Source organism: Myxine glutinosa, chromosome 1 (genome assembly GCF_964187855.1).
Source record: "Myxine glutinosa chromosome 1, kmMyxGlut1.1, whole genome shotgun sequence".
NCBI classification, from domain to species: Eukaryota; Metazoa; Chordata; class Myxini; order Myxiniformes; family Myxinidae; genus Myxine; species Myxine glutinosa.
In genome coordinates, this window is record NC_136261.1 from 155,563,903 (window position 1) to 155,583,054 (window position 19,152).

Consider the following 19,152-nt stretch of genomic DNA (forward strand, 5'->3'; position numbering starts at 1 on the left):
CCCACAACGAAGATTGTATAGTGCCAAGAGTACAAGCTGGAGGTGGTGGGGTGACCGTTTGGGCTGCTTTTCATGCAGGGGGAAAAACTGACCTGGTTGTTCTGAATGGAAACCTGAACCAGTTCAAGTACAGGGCCATTCTGGAAGAAACATTGCTTCCATTTGCTCGTGCAGCCTTTCGAGGAAACTTTGTCTTCCAAGATGACAATGCACGGCCTCATCATGCTCGCATGATCCAACACTTTCTTGCTGCCCGTGGTGTGGAGCATATGGACTGGCCTGCCATGTCCCCGGATATGAATCCGATAGAGAACTTGTGGGCAGAATTAACGCGCCAAATCGACAACTTGGTCCAGCAGCCCACCCCTGTGCGTGAATTGCAGCAGGCTATTGTCACTGCATGGCAAGCAATTCCTGTCCAAACCTTGGCAAATCACGTGAACAGCATGCCTCGACGTGTACGTGCTCTCCTGAATGCTCGTGGGGGTTACACGAAGTACTGAACTGTAATTGTACTGTCCGTAATCCCAGTCATAATTTAGCTTTTGTTTTTGTTGAAATTTTTTTTGGCTAATGTGCAAAATAAAAAGATACTTCTGGAAAACGCACAGAAGTTTAACACAGTACTGTCTGTGAATTGAGTTCGATATCAGTTTACATCACTTTCAAGGATCAATTTATTTGCTTCGAAATGTCAAATGTGGTTTTTGTTTCTTTTAAAGGTCACATTAACAAAATCTAGAATAATTTCAACATAATTCCAATGAACTTTTGGTTCTAAGTCATCTTGAAAAGTAAGTTCACCCCCACAAAAAAATATTCCATATTAAATGCCATGTCTGTATATTATAAACGGAGCTGTGTCTGCCTGTTTTGTGTGTGTGTGTGTTGTGCGTGTGTGTTTGTGTCTGGATATGTTGTTCCTCCGCATCTGTAAATGTATCGCATCAATGGTTTTGTTGTTCCATAATCTGGGCATTGTTGTTGTTTGTAGTCGTTGTTAGTCTATCTTATTCATAGAGGCATCATCAGCCATAGAAGACTGATTCAGAGATTGAGGAGTTAGAAATTCAAGATTTCGTACAGCCAATTAGCACACCATACTATAGTTATTCCTTTGAAAATATCAAACCATTCGAATTTTATTTAACAACCAAAACTATAGAACGGCACTCGGTAGAGCACATACCTCCGCCAGGCTGAACGGTTTCTGTTTTGTATCCCACTGATAGGCCGGATCTGGATTCGGACCTGAACCAAAATCTAATAGGCTTGTTCTTGTCACCAAATCAACTCGTCCATCTAGTTTAGTCATAACTCGTCCATAACTTTAAAAAATATATCATGTTATATATTGCTTTTCGCCCAATCCATCAATGGTGAAGAATCACTTAAATTTTTTTTGTCGAATCCGAATCCATATTCAGATATTCACCCAAATCGAATCAATTAGCCATTGTCACACACAAAACTGGTCCACCAAGTTTCGTCCAACTCCGTCCACAACTTTTTGAGATATCCTGCTATATATCGTTTTTGACCCTATCTCCCAATGGTAAAGAATCACTTAAAAAATTCTACTAGCCAGATCCGGATCTTCACCAAAATCAAATCATTTAATCCGTGTCACATACACACTACCTCTCTGCCGTATTTCGTCCGAATCCATTCACAATTTTTTGAGATATCTTCTTCACAGACAAACAAACAAACAGGAAGACGTCATGCAGAGCATGATACGTGCAAAATCCCCCCCCCCCCCCGAAAAAAAGGTTGCAATTGACCCAGCAAATTGTCCATTTCTCCAAGATCAAAACTGCCGATCTTCATCAAAGCTCGGGTCAATAGGATGAAAAGTATATACACATTTTTCAATTTTTTTTCAGATGAAAATTGATGATTTTGGAAGTTTGACCTAGAGTTGACCTTTTGACCTCAAATATAGTTGGTTTCCCAATTCAGTGAGGCACTATGCAAATGATGTTAAATTTTCAAGTCAATCGGATGAAAATTGATGATTTTTCAGATGAAAATTTATGCTTTTGGAAGTTTGACTTTGAATTGACCTTTTGACCTCAAAAATTGTTGGTTTCCCAATTTAGTGACTCAATTTGCAAATGCTGTTCAATTTCCATGTCAATCGGATGGAAATTGACGGTATTTTAAGCTGAAAATTGATGATTTTGGAAGTTTCACCTTGAGATGACCTTTGACGTTTTGACCTCAAAAATAGTTGGTTTCCCAATTTATTGACAATATACAAATGCTGTTCAATTTTCAAGTCGATCTGATCAAAAATGGCGATTTTAGAAATTTGACCTCCAGATGACCTTTGACCGTTAACCTCAAAATCAATAGGCTTCTGAATTGTGACGACCTAGACAACTTGGTGAAGTTTCATGACGATCGGTTTGGAATTGTGACCTGTAGGTGAGAGACAGACAGACAGAATAACAAACGCAACCGACCAATACACTTGAAAAATCTTTGATTTTGCAAGTAACAAACAGACAGACAGACAGGGGTGAAAACATAACCTCCATCCACCTTTGGTGGCAAAGGAAATTAGTGTGACCAGTCAAGATAGGCAGTTTAAGATCTCTTTTCAAAAACAGAGTAACCTATGACAATCACCAAGATGACACTTTACAGTGAAGTCACAAGTCTTTGGGAATCGAACCGAGGTGAGACTACTGTACTCTGAGGGTCGATCACACCAACTCTCTGTTATCTACTCTGCCATCACAGAATTTGAATGAAGTGCAGAGTGTGCACCATTTATTTTGTTTACGGAGCTACAGGATAATAATTGTGCAGCATTCTGTAGCAATTGGTGTGTACAGAGTGATATTCAGAGGACTATTCATTGTGAGTGGAGGTTCATGAGAGGGCAACGGGTTAAATGTGTTGTGTGGGTGCAGGGTGCAACGACAAGCAAGCTCAAGTGAGTGTGGTGAACATGGCCGACTGGAGCGTGAGTATGCACGACGTACAAGAGGAACTGGTGAGCATCGAGGCATTGAAGGAAAGGCTAATTCGGCGGGAATCTGAGCTTCGTTACATGTAAGGACTACCGGAGATCTGGTCCTGACACAGGAATCAATCTATATCTATATTATAAAAGGCATTGTGTCTGTCTGTTTGTTTGTCGTATTATAACTTGAGAGTGGACAAACGGATTTCAATAAATCCAACTATGGCAGATTCAGGGAACTCCTGGGAATGTTTGTGATGCAATTTAAAAAAAAAATAAAGGTCGGTTTGTGTGGATGGGTACATGGGCACACGTGTCGAAACTGCAAACACCAACTAGCGGTTGGTTATCTCTGCACGGAGGTCAGGGTCTCCCAGGAATCCTTTTTGTTCTTGCTCCATAGATTAACCATCACAGAAAAGATTGGTATTTCCATCAGTGAAGAAACTGGTCTTATATTCCATAGTGATATACAAAATAATTCTTATTGTACTCACCATCATCTTGCACTGGATGAGAAATAAATGCTGTGAGGTTCATCAGGTCAGTTTGTTTGCCAGACAATCATGGTTGAGTAAAGTACATGGCAGAGCAAGAGGAGAGATCGTATTTTGTCAATTTACAAAATGTCAATTTTAGATTTTTTGCTTCATCATTGAATCGTCAGTAGAATATAGTTAACTTTATATCAAGGGCATCTTTTAATTTACTCAATCCATCTATATATCCATTTTAGTCGAGTGTGCATGCATTATTGCATTATGCAAGCAGATATTGGGGTGCATTATCTGTGCAGACATAATAAATACAAAATTAATGAAGAATGAATGAGCAGTATGGGCTATTTATTAATGTATAGTCCAAGCTCCGCCCACCTCATGGCTGAGGAAGTGCCGTCATGGACGAGGCACAGTCCCACCTCCACCTCTCTCTCAGCCAAGGGAGCCCAACGAGAGTCAGTGGTTAAAAAGAAATATATATAGTCTTGGCCAGAAATATTGGCACCTTTCCACTTTTTTCAAATAATGCACCATTTCTTCCAGAAAATTGTTGAAATTAAAATATATTTTGGTATCCACATGTGTATTTCTTTGGTTTGTAGTGGAACAAAACCCCCAAAAAGCTGAAAAAACTACGAAATCTTAGCTTATTCCACAAATAAATCCTAAAATGGACGGGACAATATTATTGGCACCTTTTAGAAGTTGTTTGAAATAATTAGATTTAAAGCAGGTGATTCTCCTTTACTTTGGAAATGAAATCACCTGTGGTGAGTTGCAGGTGCCTACAAGATAAAAATCAGATATTCAACCAGTTGGAATAGAGAAAAGGAGTCATTCTGCTGTTTTGTGTCACTGTGTGTACTGCAATGAGCTTGGAGAAAAGAAAGAAAAACCAGAGAATTGTCTGACGATTGTAGCCAAGCATGGACAATCACAAGGCTACAAGTCCATCTCCACACACCTTGATTTTCCTGTGTCCACCGTATGCAATGCTATCAGGACGTTTAAGGCCCATTGCACTGCAGCCAACCTCGCTGAACATGGCCACAAGAGAAAACTGGATCGAAGATTGCAGTGAAGGATTGCTTGAATGGTGGAGAAAGCACCTTCATCAACTGCCAAACAGATTCAAGCTGATCTTCAGACACAAGGTATGACAGTTTCAACTCGCACCATCCATCGCCAACTCAATGAAAGGGGGTTCTATGGTAAGAGACCCAGGAGGACCCCACTGCTGAGAGAGACGTAAGAAAGCCCAACTGGAGTTTTCCAAAACACACCTGAACAAGTCAAAATCCTTCTGGGAGAATGTCTTGTGGAAAGATGAGACCAAATGAAAGGTTTTTGGGAAAGCACATCATCTCTATGTTTACAGAAAACAAAATGAAGCCTTCAAAGAAAAGAACACCTTCCCCACAGTCAAACATGGTGGAGAATCAGTGATCTTTTGGGGTTTCTGTGCTGCCTCTGGTACTGGGTGCCTTGAATGTGTGCATGGCATGATGAAATCAGGAGATTACCAAGGAATTTTGGAGTACAATGTTCAACCTAGTGTCAGAAAGCTGGGTCTCCGTCGAAGGTTATGGGTCTTGCAGCAAAACAATGACCCCAAACACACTTCAAAAAGCACCCAGGAAAGGTTCAAGACAAAACGCTGGACTGTTCTGAAGTCACCAGCAATGTGTCCAGATCTAAATCCCATTGAACACCTGTGGGGAGATCCGAAACAGCAGTTGGGAGAAGGCACCCTTCAAATCTGGGAGAACTGGAGCAGTTTGCACAAGAGTGGGCCAAACTGCCAGTATAGAGGTGTAGGAAGCTCATTCATGGCTATCGGAAGCGCTTGAATAGTTATTTTGTCCAAAGGCTGTGCTACCAAATATTAAGTCTCGGGTGTCAATAATTTTGTCAATGCCATTTCTTTATATTTTGTGATTTAAAAGGATATATTAAGTTCTGAATCAAAAACAAAGGTTCTGTAATATTAACAGTGAAATAAATAATTGTGGAGACCAAAACTTTTGTCAATTTGAACTAATTTTTGAGAAAATTGTGAGTTATTAGAAAAAAGTGCAAGGGTGCCAATATTTTTGGCCACGAGTGTGTATATGTATATGTATATGTGTATATATATATATATATATATATATATATATATATATATATATATATATATATTGTTGCGGTTTTGCCATAAAGGCAAACCCCCTATAGGTAATTGCACGACAACATGTAGCCTGCAGTAGTTAGTTATTTCTTATTGAATGTAAAGATTAGTCCCCTTTCCATTGTGTAATAATCGAGACCAAATATGCATTGATTTAGGCAGGATTTCAAACCTCTGTGTGGTTGAGGGAAGATATTTTAATGTGCAGGAAGGCGTGGCCAAAAGCACAGGCCATGTGACCAACAAACGGCAAAGGACATGTCACCAGCAAGCGACCAATGGGTTGTGAAACCTCCCCGAATGAAAGAGGGAAGGAGGAATGAAACCTTCCCAGGGGGAGGAAGGATTGAATGCCCGCACGTGACCAACCCCAGCCAATGGGAGGCTGTGGAACATTCTGGAAGCTTTTCGGGTCTGATTAAAACCCCCCGCCCATCGCATTTTCGCCCCTCTCAGCTCTGACTTTGCCAACGCACTTTGTCTCTTCACCGACCTGCCAGTGTTGATCTCACTTTGATCCGGCCGCCTTCTCTGACCTGCAATCGAACTCGCTCTCTTGGCGTTGACCTCTCCCACGATTCTGCTCGAAGCTGGCTGTCCGAAGTGCTAGTTCATCTTTCCTGGGCAGCAATTCATCCGAGCTGAAGCTCGTCCAACCTGCGCTGAAGCTCGTCTAACCTGCGCTTCAACCTGTCGTTCGTACTGACTTTGAGGCGGCGGTTCATCCTTCGGACCTTACTTCACCCAGGCTGCACGTCCGGATCGAGGATCAAACTGCGCACACCAAGCGGCCACCCTCGAGTTAATCCCTGCACGTTTCCACGTACAGGAATTAATCGGTGTGTGTGATTCCTCGTGTGTGAGTGTGTGTAGGCGACTGTTGGGTTTAATTCGGTAAGGAATTGATAAGGTTGCATTTTCGTCTCTTTTTTCTCTGTGCCTTCTAAATAAAAGGCTGTACATTTTTGTTGTTACTTTCAAACCTGTTCGGGTACGTCTTTTCTCCATTGACCTAGCATCGTCCGAGACCGAATTTGGCTTGAATCAGGCCCGACAATCATGCAAGGTAACGCCGCTTTCCGCACCGTGTAGATCGCTCGGCACGAAATAAGGTGTGTGGAAAGTGAGGGTTAAACCCCGATTTCTTCAGCTGCGGGTCTTGAAGGTATATGGGATTCTTTGACCAGCAAACGCTTTGGCGCGTGGCTGGGAGGTTGGCGGTTGAAGTTGCTTTCGCAACCCGTCGATCATGAGCTTGGTCGCGGTCGGCGGCCTGCGTGGACCCCGAATTTGAGGAGCGGGGTAATAAACTCCCTTTAGTACGTCGACAAACCCGGGATCCGCAACTACATATATATATTGTTGCGGATCTCGGGCCCGTCGACGTTCAGAGGGGGGGTTAAACCCTTTTACCCCTCGGGCGTTCGAGTTCACGAGGCCACGACCCACTTTACACTCGTGGGGCGGATTGCGGAGCAATTCCAGCCGCCACCCCCATAATGAGCGTGCGGAAGGGTATCGGGTTGAATCCCCACCTACCTTCGATACACATGCTGCCACGAAGACGGGTGCTGGACCTCGCACGAGTCACGCTCGTCTGAGACGCCGAGTGGTTTGCGTGTCACGTGACTCGTGCCGTTAATTCTTATTGAACCCGATTGAGCGGTTTTATTCGTACAGTGCGAAGCCAATGGGTGGAAATGACGTGAACGGCCAAATGGATACGAAAGAACACAGGTTTATTATACAATTTATACAGTGATCAGGGTGAAGAGACACAGAGCAGAACTTAACGGCCTTACTTAATCCGCGGACAAGGGCCCGCCCACTCACTCAAGCGGGGAAAAGGATGAAGAGGAACAACGCGCTCCAAGCACGGTCGTTTGCGCCGTTCGCCCTGGTCAGCTCGCTGGCGTGTCCCCTTGAGAGGGCCGCGGCACGTGCAGGGAGCCCAGGCAGGAAGGTGATCGTTGGCGTAGGTGGCCCCGGGAGAGATCGTCCTTGCAAGCGCTATTAATAGGCAGCAGAGCTCAGGGCAGGGAGAGTTCGTGCTTTTACAGAGAGCCTCAATCACAGAGGGCTAGTTCGGGGGCAGTCTGAGTTGGTGGACAGAGAGAGCTGGGGGCAGAGAGAGCGTTCGGGAGCCCGGGGCAGGGTGTTATAGCCCCTCCCCAGAGTCTTACCCGAATGTTCCAAACTCCTCCCCTGGCCGTCGTTGTTAGCCACTCCCCTGCAGCTCCGCCCAGACTAGTTCCAGGCCCTAGCACCTGATATTCCAGCCCAAGGAGCACCTGGCATTCCAGCCCAAGGAGCACCGAAGCCTATACTTATTCGCCTGCTCCAACGCATACTAACACAGAAAAGGACTATGCTTGCATTTAATAAGGAATAACTAAACTAAGCGAGGCTAAATGTTGTGGTGCAACTAACTAAAAAGGGGGGCTTGCCTTTATTCCCAAAACTACAACAATATATATATATATATATATATATATATATATATATATATATATATATATATATATATATATATATATATATATATATATATATATAAAATATACACACACATATACATGTCAACGTTTAATGGTACAAAATTAAAACCAACATTTCAATAATATAAGATAGCAATAATACAATTTCAATAATACAATAATATTATTCAATAATACAATAATACAAGATAGCCTGGTGTTGGCTTAGCGGTCAGGGTGCCGGCTTGGGATCCTAGGATCCTGGGTTCGAATCCTGGTCGATCGCTAAATTAACACCAGGGGGGTTGATTCAGCCTGTCATCCTTCCGAGGTCGGCAAATTGAGTACCAGCTTGCTGGGATGAATGATCCCGGTGTGTACCCCGGTTTAGAATAGGTACACCGTATTCCTGCGCATTGTAAGAGGCGACTAAGGGTTGGCGCCAGGAAGGGCATCCGGCCATAAAAACATTGCCTCAAACAGGGAACCATGATTGTCATGGGGCCCGCAAGGCTAACCCCTGCTCTCGCGGGGAAAATGGCCTTAAAACGATCATTCATTCATTCATTTCAATAATACAAGAGACATTCCAAAGCTTTTCGGTTCGCTGTCAGGGGAAAACACGAACAGAATGAAGCAGCAACAAAAACCCGTTTTGTCGATGCAAAATAATAAGCTCAATGCTCATTGGCTGATACAGGAGGCACCCAGTAACCAATAGGATAGAACGATGGATGTTCAAAGTGTAATGACGAAAACAAAGCATATTGTTGGGAATGAGAAAGTTGGAAAATCATCATCATTGGGTCGATCTCGATTCCGATGTTGGTAAGATCTTAAGCTCGCCACCCTAACCATTAACCCGACACCAGGCTTTGAGGACTGGTGATATGATGGTATGGGATTTGATCAGATGGAGGACCATAGGACAACAACTAAAACAATCCGTTTATGGTTGGTCTTTACGCACCGCTCGCTAGAATGCCTTGAAGTCATCTGGTGTGGAGAACGCTTTGATCTTGGTAATCCAAGATGTCGCAGCTGTGTGTGGGGCCAAGAAGTATGGAATGGCATTTGTATTCTCTTAAATGGCTATTGCAGTGGATAATACTTGGAGATCAGTCGCAAAGCATGCATTGTAGTCATCGTGTGCTGAGGTCATGGAGAGATGCCTCACTGAAAACGAATCAGCCAACCAATGTGTCCCAAGGGGTGAGGGGAAGGATGATTTCGTTCTGACCAAATGTGAAGTAATGCGATTCATTATTATTTATTCATTCCATTGTCAAGTGTATGGCAGGATGGCACACTCACTTTAAAGCTGTCTAGCCTGCGTTTAAATCTTGTCCCAGCTATAAATTGCCATCCTTGGCTTTCACAGGTGGGGTGATTCATCAATGTGTGTGCCATCCCTTGCGTGTACATTAAACTGGGCATCCCGTCTGTCGGCATTAGTTTGTGGACTTTAAAGATCCCACAGTGTCCTTCACGAAGAGTAGGCAAACTAACGCGAGCACAATGAACAAATTACAAATTCATGCCCTAACTTCCTGGGTCGGAGTGGCGACTCCACTTAAATTGTGGCCCAATAACATCTGTTTGAGCTCAAGATTGAACTTTCAAACTTGTCTCAATCCTCCAAAACCTCGTGGCACCTTGTTAAGTCTGTCTCTGGTGTATACTAACATTCCATCCCTTCAAATTGGTCCACAGCTCATTGGCTCACCGACTCTGCTCATGAGAAGGCCGGATGCCTCAATTCTTTGTTTGCATCCAAATCTCGCATATAACATCCCTCCCTCCCTGTACCCACTCTATCCTTGACGAAGCTGCTCCTTTGTATCTTGATGAAGGGATATAGTCCATGTAATGGGCTGGGGTGGTTTCTGTGTGACTTTTATGTGCCCTCAGTTTCTCTTCATATTATTGAAGTAGACCATGTGGGACATCAAAAAAGTGAGGGTGGACATCTGGGAGCCTGGTCGGATTTGAGAAAATGACGTCACAATATCAAGCTTTTGCGTTCATGAGGCGACCAAATATTTGGGGTAGGGGAAACTAAAATGCTTATAACGCCACAACCATACATGATATAACTGCAAACTACCATTCAAAATATTTGTTTTTATTCACTCTACATGTGACAATATGTAATTATCTGATTATTATGCAAATTTGCTGTCCAGAGGTCAAAAGGTCATGGAAATCGGGGGGTTGCTTAAAATCTGACCCACCAGAAGAAAACTGTGAGTTACAGGCTGCCTGTACTACTTGAGAATGTTTGCTGGCTGTCAGAGGTTGCCAAGACATATCTCTATCACATGATATGCATTGTATAAGAATTAACCCTTTTGTAACGTAAACATCAACTTTGATAAATGGTGCTATTTCAGAAAAGCTGATTTTCCTTTGCAGCGGAAGACACATGCCACAAAATAAAGTAATCGAACATTTTCATCAGTATGAATATGATCTATCACCAACTACTTATTTCTTTAAGCCTAAATATCACTTAATTTACTAATTTCTTACAATATTCCCATGTCGTTAACCCACTAAGTCCTAAAACAACCACCTGTAGAGGGGGGGGGGGGGGGGGGGGGGGGGGGAGGTTCGGAACATCCTTAGTCCATTCAGCAAAAATAAACTGCTGAATTTGCTCAGTTTTAGTAATAGTCTAGGTTTTTATATCCAAATGAAGGTAGACTGCTGACTGCAGTCACTATTCCAAATCATGCCAATTTGATAATGGGAGAAGGAATACATGTAGATGCCAGGAGTACATTTCCACGCAGCTGTAAGTGTCACATATGAGTTCTGTTCGGTTTTAGATACAACCAGCTGTATTTTTACAGCAAACATTCTCGTCTCCCATACCTTGGCACTTGCAGAACTTGCAACAATGCAGGTCACTCTTTCGACATGCACATCTCTCTGTCGCACATTTCAAGCAAGTACAGTGCACAGCATATTCCTCGGGAATGGGTCTGATGGCCTTATCTGGATGGAGAAGTTCATCTTCCTCTTCAAATCCGTATAGGAGAGGATTCAACTCAGTCGTATTTGCAGAGAGAATTGATGTCATCACATATGTAGCATAATATGCCCTTAGAATATGGGCCTTTATGGCATGGCTTGTAGGTGGCAACTTCTCGAGTGGGGTTTTGCTGTGGTGATAATTATGATCCCTGAGTTCATCCATTGTTGTGCAGGTAGTTCCATTCTTTAGGACTTTCACTAGATATGATTCTGCTCTCTCAACTTCATCGTCAGAAGGTCCATTTTGGCTACAACCAAATCCTTGAAGGTAGTCTACTGGGTTTGCTTTAAGGGCCGCTTGCTTTGTGCCAACCTTGCTGGTGTAATCACACCCAGTGAGCGTATGCACAGTGGGAAGGACTTTGCATAGGTCAGGCCCTTTATCTGACGCAAGAGAATGTATTGGAATATATTTGGTAGAGTTTCCACTGCCAGCTTTCAACCACAGTTCATAAAGGCCCTTTTCATGCAGTACATCCCAGTAAAAGAGCAACAGCACAAATACATCAGTGTCTGGGGATAACACCACTAGTCGTTGTATTCCGTGCTCCACAGCATGTAAGGCGTGGGGTATAATTCGTGTATCTGCTTCCTCTATATCAATGCAGAGTTCTGGAATGTCCCTGCAATAGCCATCACAACAGGAAAGACATGGGACTTCGACAGATTCACTTGAAAAGCCACTCACAAATACCTTCAGGCTTGAAGGGGTCTCTCGCACGTGCTTTATGGCTGTCTGGTGCAGTAAAATCTCAAGATTATGCTTGTTCCTGTTAGCTGGCCAGAACCGCTCCATCTGAACTGGTAAAGGTGTATCTTCACTGACTGCATTCAGTTCAATCGGAGAGATGGTTTCTCGTCGCTTTCTTTCCGAGTTTTTGATTGAAATGTCAAAGTATGAATCAAAGATATAATCTATTCGATCAGCTCCCTTTGCAGATCGATTTTTTGTGAGTGTAAGCTTTGTAACACAGATTGTCCATATGATAGACAAATTCTTCATCTTCAAGGTTGCGGTCTTTTGGCAACATGGTCATTTCGTTCTGCAGCAGCCTCACGTATTCGTTTCCGCCCATGTTCAGTGCTTGTGGGGTTTTTTTCTTTCGAAGATTGGCAAATGATGCATTTATCAAGATCAAGGTATTCACTGTCTCCAGCTCCACCAACCAAGCTGACACCAGTGTTCTGCATCTCATCTGAAACAAACCAGAAGGGCATTCCATGAACATGGGTGATGGCAGCATTATTGTAAGTCATAACACACCTGAAAGGCATACATAATCTGACATCTTGGCAGGATAAATCAACTTTCAGCCCTCTGAAAGCTGTCTGGTGATAAACATGCTATTGGGATAATGAAGATCGGACAGACGTTTAGTTAGTCTTGCGTTGGGCAGGCGGCGTTACTGCTCGACCATTTGCGAGCCTGTTTACATTCCTGTACTTGATGGGGTATGCATGTGTGCACTGGTGTGTAGTGAAGGCTGATTATACTACTGATTTTGTTTAAGCCTTTCTGTAGATAAAAACACCTACCACAAGTAGTCTGTGCGTTAAAACATGAGAACTGTCTGTCAAATTGAAGATTGTAATGTTGATTCAATTTTTACTTTCACTTTCACCCATGAGGAAATGCACTTACACAGTGCTGCCACCAAGCTGTCTAGCCAATACTAGAATCAGTGGTAGTGCCCTCTAACAGAACCACGTGGAACTACTCTATTGTGGGAATCCAAAGAAGCCTCAAATGACTGGAGATAATGAGAACTGACTAGAAATAGAGGACTCAACCTCTGCCCATTTTAAAACAACTGAAATAAAAGGGTTAAATGGTTCATCGTTGTCAGAAATAGCAAGAAGTCATTTCCTCTGGGTCTTCTGCTGATATGTAGAGTAATCTATCTATAATTCCAGTAATCTCTGTATGTCTGTATGTCTGTGACCGCTGTTTCTCGACAACCACGGGTCCGATATACTTTAAACTTGCCAGGTATATTGCTGGGGACCCGAGGATGTGCCTTTTCAAGGTTTCATATTAATCGGAGAAGTAGTTACCGAGCTATGTCCAAAAAACGATTCAACCAATCAGAGAGCAGCGAGCTATCACATGTGCCGAACGTGGCGAACAGACTCTGCCTCGGACGGCACATTTGAGAGCGTATTCATTTATTTCACGTTGGCAAACTATGTTGGCGTTAAACTATGTTTTAAAACTAATTAAAACTAATTTGCGATTCTTTCGCTTTCCTGCGCGTTTGTGCACGCTATGGCGATTTCTTTACCAAACTCCGCAAGCCGTTCGCTTTGGACCAAACCATTTCATGTAAATAGAGGGGGGGGATTGTCACCGTACTCGCAAGCCGTTCGCTTTGGACCAAACCATTTCATGTAAATAGAGGGGGGGGATTGTCACCGTACTCGCAAGCCGTTCGCTTTGAACCAAACCATTTCATGTAAATAGAGGGGGGGGGGGGATATAATTTTAGATATATATATAGTACGGGCATGCCCTAGTAATCTAAAAGAGGTTTACAAAACAATCACCAACCTGTATGGTATGAATAATGTACACTTAGACGATGGAAAAACTGGAATTTCTGACATGTCTGAAATAGCACCATTTATCAAAGTTGATGTTTACGTTACAAAAGGGTTAATTCTTATACAACAATAATAATAATAATAATTCATTTATTTTGTATAGCGCTTTTCATGAAGCCCAAAGGTGCTTTGACAGAGTGCAAAACATAATGCATAACAAAACATGAAAACAACAATTGCAAAAAGACAAGAATCAATAGGGAAATATTGAAAGCAAAAGGAGGGAGAAGGAGAAGTGATAGTCAGGGGTTAAATGCTGTGGGTTGAATGTTGAATGCAGTGCTGAACAGGTGGGTCTTGAGTGATGTTTTGAATGTGGTGAGTGAGGAGGAGTCTCTGATGGTGTGAGGTAGTGAGTTCCAGAGGGTGGGAGCAGCGATGGAGAAGGCCCTGTCCCCCCAGGATCTGAATTTGGTCCGGATGGGGGGGGGGGGGGGGGGGGGGGGTCAGGAGGTTGGTACCAGCAGAGCAGAGGTTGCGGGTGGGAGTGTGTCTGGAGAGGAGGTCAGCCAGGTAGGATGGGGCCAGGTTATGGAGGGCTTTGTAGGTCAAGAGGAGGATTTTGTACTGGATTCTCTGGGAGATGGGGAGCCAGTGAAGCTTGTAAAGGACGGGGGTGATGTGGTCACGGGTCCAGGAATGGGTGAGTAGACGGGCAGCGGAGTTCTGAATGTATTGGAGTTTATTGGTGATTGTTGAGGGTGAACCATAGAGGAGGCTATTGCAGTAGTCCAGACGGGAGGTGATGAAGGCGTGGATGAGGGTTTCTGCAGCCGTGGAGGAGAGGGATGAGCGGAGACGGGCAATGTTTTTCAGGTGAAAGAAGGCTGTCTTTGTGATCTGTTTAGTGTATTTGTCGAAGGAGAGGGTTTGGTCAAAGATGACGCCAAGATTCCGGATGAGAGGGGAGGTGGATACCGGGATACCGTCGATGTTGAGGGCAAAGTTATGGGTGGATTTTGTGAGCGTTTTTGGGCCAATGATGATTATTTCAGATTCATCACAGTTAAGTTTGAGGAAGTTGATTTGAAGCCAGGATTTTATTTCAGAGATGCAGTTTGTCAGGATAGAGTGGGTGTCGGTGGAGACGGACTTGGTGGAGATGAAAAGCTGGATGTCATCGGCGAAGCAGTGGAATTGGAGACCATGACGGCGGATTAAGTGACCGAGGGGGGACAGGTAAAGGATGAAGTGGAGGGGGCCAAGAACTGAACATTGGGGGACACCTTGGGGGAGGGGAGCAGTGGGGGATTTGCAGTTATTGATGGAGATGAACTGGCGTCTGTCAGAGAGGTATGATTTAATCCAAGAGAGGGCAGTGCCGGTAACGTTAAAGGTGGATTCAAGTCGGGTGAGGAGGATGGTGTGATCGATGGTGTCAAAGGCAGCGCTGAGGTCGAGGAGGACGAGAATGTTGAGGTTGCCAGCGTCAGAGGAGAGGAGAAGGTCGTTGGTGATTTTGAGGAGAGCTGTTTCAGTACTGTGGTTGGAGCGGAATCCGGATTGGAATGTTTCATACAGGTTATTGGCAGAGAGGTGATGTTTGAGTTGCGCGGCTACAGCGCGTTCCAAAACTTTTGACAGAAAGGGTAGGTTGGAGATGGGTCTGAAGTTATTTAGGGTGTCAGGGTTTAGACCAGGTTTTTTTAGAATGGGGGTAACAGCAGCAATTTTGAGGGATGGTGGGACGATGCCTGTAGACAGGGAGGAGTTTATTGTTGCAATGATAAGTGGAGAGAGAGCAGGGAGGGAGGCCTTGACAAAGCTGGAGGGGATGGGGTCAAGAGTGCAGGTGGCAGTTTTCAATCCTATGAGGAGTTCAGAGAGGTCAGTAGGGGAGACCGGGGAGAATTGAGACAGGGGAAGGCAGGATAAGGGGGGGCAGGTGCTTGGAGGGGGAGCGGGTGCGGCGGTGGTCAAGCTGTTGTAGATGTTGTCAATTTTGCGTTGGAAGAAAGAAAGGAAGGAGATGCAGTTGTCTACTGTGAATGACTGGGTGGTGGTGTCCAGGGGCCGGAGGAGTTTGTTTATTGTCGAGAAGAGTGCTTTTGGGTTTCCGGAGCCAGAGTGGATAATTTGAGAGTAGTAGGCGGAGCGGGCGTGGGAGAGGGCATCTTTGTAGTGTTGTAGGTGGTCCTTGTAGGCTTGGGAGTGAACTGTGAGACCTGTTTTATTGCGGAGTCTTTCAAGTTGGCGAGCACGAGTTTTCATCAGGCGGAGTTCAGGGGTAAACCAGGGAGCAGAATGGGTGAAAGAAACTGTTTTGGTTTTTACAGGCGCAAGCTGGTCAAGGCAGGAGGAGAGAGTGTGGTTGTAGTAGTCAGTGAGGTCGGAAGGGGTGTGGAGGTCAATGAAGGGAGAAGTGGACATTTTTTCAGAGAGGGTGGATGAGAATGAGGTAGGTGAAAGAGCGTTTAGCTTACGGAAGTTGATAGTGCGATAATGTCTTGGTGTTGGGGTGCGTGGGGATGTTGATGGTCATAGTGATGGCTAAATGGTCAGCAAGGGTGAGGTCGGAGCCAGAGAGATGGTGCAAAATTAATCCAGTGGAGCAGACAAGGTCCAAAATGTGACCACGGATATGCGTAGGAAAGTTGACATGTTGAGTGAGGTTAAAGCAGGTGAGTAAATCAGTGAAGTCAGTGGTTATTGTGGAGTCCATGTGGATATTGAAATCACCAAGGAGGAGATTGAGGGGGAGAGGGAACATAGCTGGGTCAGAAAGTAGGAGAAGTCAGACAGGAATAATGGGTGTGGTTTGGGAGGGCGGTAGACGACAGCCATGACTGACTGCGTGCGACCAGAGAGTTTAAAAGCCAGGTGTTCAAAGGATGAGGATGAGGCGATGGGGATGAGGCTGGTCCTGATGTCTTGACGGTGGATAACGGCAATTCCACCACCTCGGCCCTCCGAGCGTGGTTTATTGACGTAGGAATATCCATTGGGTGTGGTGAGGTTGAGCGTGTAGTAGTCCAGTGGTTGTTGCCAGGTTTCGGTGAGACAGAGAAAGTCCAGTTTGTTATCCAGGATGTAGCCGTTGAGGATGAGGCATTTGTTGTTGAGGGACCGGGTGTTGAACAGGGTGAGCTTGATGTTGTTTTGAACAGCAGGGATGAATTCAGGTGATTTAGCCAGGGTTCGCAGGCAGGAGGTGCGATATTGTGCGGTGCCGTGACTAGGTGCGCTGGGACGATGAGTGGGAGTGCGCCGAGCCGACCAGAGGATGGGGATGGAGTGACCTGATTGTACATATACAAACTTACGACCGGAATGACAATGCATATCATGTGATAGAGATATGTCTTGGCAACCTCTGACAGCCAGCAAACATTCTCAAGTAGTACAGGCAGCCTGTAACTCACATTTTTCTTCCGGTGGGTCAGATTTTAAGCAACCCCCGATTTCCATGACCTTTTGACCTCTGGACAGCAAATTTGCATAATAATCAGATAATTACATATTGTCACATGTAGAGTGAATAAAAACAAATATTTTGAATGGTAGTTTGCAGTTATATCATGTATGGTTGTGGCATTATAAGCATTTTAGTTGCCCCTACCCCAAATTTTTGGTCGCCTCATGAACGCAAAAGTTTGATATTGTGACGTTATTTTCTCAAATCTGACCAGGCTCCCAGATGTCCACCCTCACTTTTTTGATGTCCCACAATCCACATGGTCTACTTCAATAATATGAAGAGAAACTTAGGGCACATAAAAGTCAGACAGAGTCAGACAGAAACCACCCCAGCCCATGGACTAATAATGGTTTTGGTTATTTTGCTTAGATATTTCAAATTGGTTATATAAAAAAAAAAAAAAAAAAAAAAAAAAAAATAGATATAGTGAAAAAAAAAAAAATATATATATAGTATATAAGAAAAATTTGAATATATTGATGGACCTTCCAATTTTAAAATGCAGTAGATCCGTGTTTAAACCCAATTTTGAGTTAGGCCGTTTGAAAAGAAGAAAGCGAATTACGAATGGGCTGTTTTGGGTCGGTCCGTTTTGTAGCTTAGAGCGATGCTGTCCAAGAGATTCACGAGTGTTGTTAGACGTGAAATCCTCCACAGGCGACTGTACTTTTATAGGTTTATAAGTTTGTATCTTATTAGATTTTTTTGATTTGTGTTTTATTAAACATATGGAGTGTCTGTGCTTGAGAACAAAGGAATTCTACAATAATTCCAAAGTAAAGTTCACCATTGACTGTTGCTTCTTCCAAAAAAAGAAAAAAGGAAGGACCGATGATGCGTGACTCCTGAGGAGAATCCAGACATCGATTTTGACGAGTCTCTGATGTTGGCAGACTTCCTGATGTTTTTCTGACCCCAAATGTGGTAATTGTGGTGGTTGATTTTTACTACTGACGTAGACTTTGCCTCATCAGCAAATGTCAACTCGTCAAGAAACACAGTGGAATTGTGAATTTAACAGCAGCAATAACAACAACATTAATAACAGCATTAACATTAACAAAACTTAATGAAGTATGCTTTCATATGCCATTTACAGTTATTATCATTATTATTATTATTTTTGTATACAAGATCGAGGCTCGTGTAAGAGCTAACATTGATCACAAAAAGACAAACTGACACATAAAACATATGATAAAGGGAGCGGGACAACAAGATAGAGAGCAGGGACATCCGGAGATCTGTGGAAGGCAGAGGGCTTGGGGGGGGGGGGGGGGGGGAGGCATGGGAAGGGGGGGAGGTGGGAGAGGGAAAAAAACCCACAAGGACACTGCTAGGACTTCCAGGAAAGAAGTCGGTATTTCAAAAAAAGTGGATCTGGGTTGAATTAACAGTGGAATAAGATCAAGGTTTTGGATGGGGGAAGATAAGAGATGGTGGTGAAAAGCTATTTTAAAGACCTGGAGGGAGGAGTGGAATTGAATAGAGTGAGGGAGTTTGTTCCAGAGGCCGGAGAAAAGATGAATGAAGGAGTGAAGGTGAGTAGAGAGTGTTGATTTTGGCAGTTTAACCATAAGAGGGTTGCAGGCAGATCTTGTGCGACCTGTTGGAATATTTGGGGGACAGAGCACAGAGAGAGCTGGGGGAGCAAGGCCGGAGAGGAGTCGGTAGAAGACAGAAAGACCACCAACCTGCCTGCGGTGAGTGAGTGAAAGGCCCTCGGAGTTAGCGTCATCGTGGAAGATTCCAATGATTCTGAAAGCTTTGGTTTCAACAGCGTGAAGCCGAGCTAGGTGTGAGGCAGGACCACCGGCCCAGAGGGGAGAGCAGTATTCCATTGAATAAGTTTCTATCATGTGCACATCAAAACTTATAAAAGTTCATTGTTGGACAAGGACTTTATGGACACCCTCTAGTATTCTTCCCAACAAGATATACGCACACATTCCTCAATATAGTCCGATACAAAT

The 19,152-nt window shown here is 44.0% G+C and overlaps 1 protein-coding gene across 3 annotated transcripts in view; it reads left to right on the forward strand.

The window, feature by feature from the left end:
* LOC137430135 (bMERB domain-containing protein 1-like) overlaps positions 1-19,152 on the forward strand; it is a 53,090-nt gene that overhangs the window by 21,523 nt on the left and 12,415 nt on the right. For all 3 annotated transcript variants that reach the window (XM_068120735.2, XM_068120755.2, XM_068120745.2), the window contains exon 2: positions 2,922-3,063. In XM_068120735.2, coding sequence (XP_067976836.1) covers positions 2,922-3,063 — 142 coding nt within the window. The remainder of the gene's footprint in view (positions 1-2,921; positions 3,064-19,152) is intronic.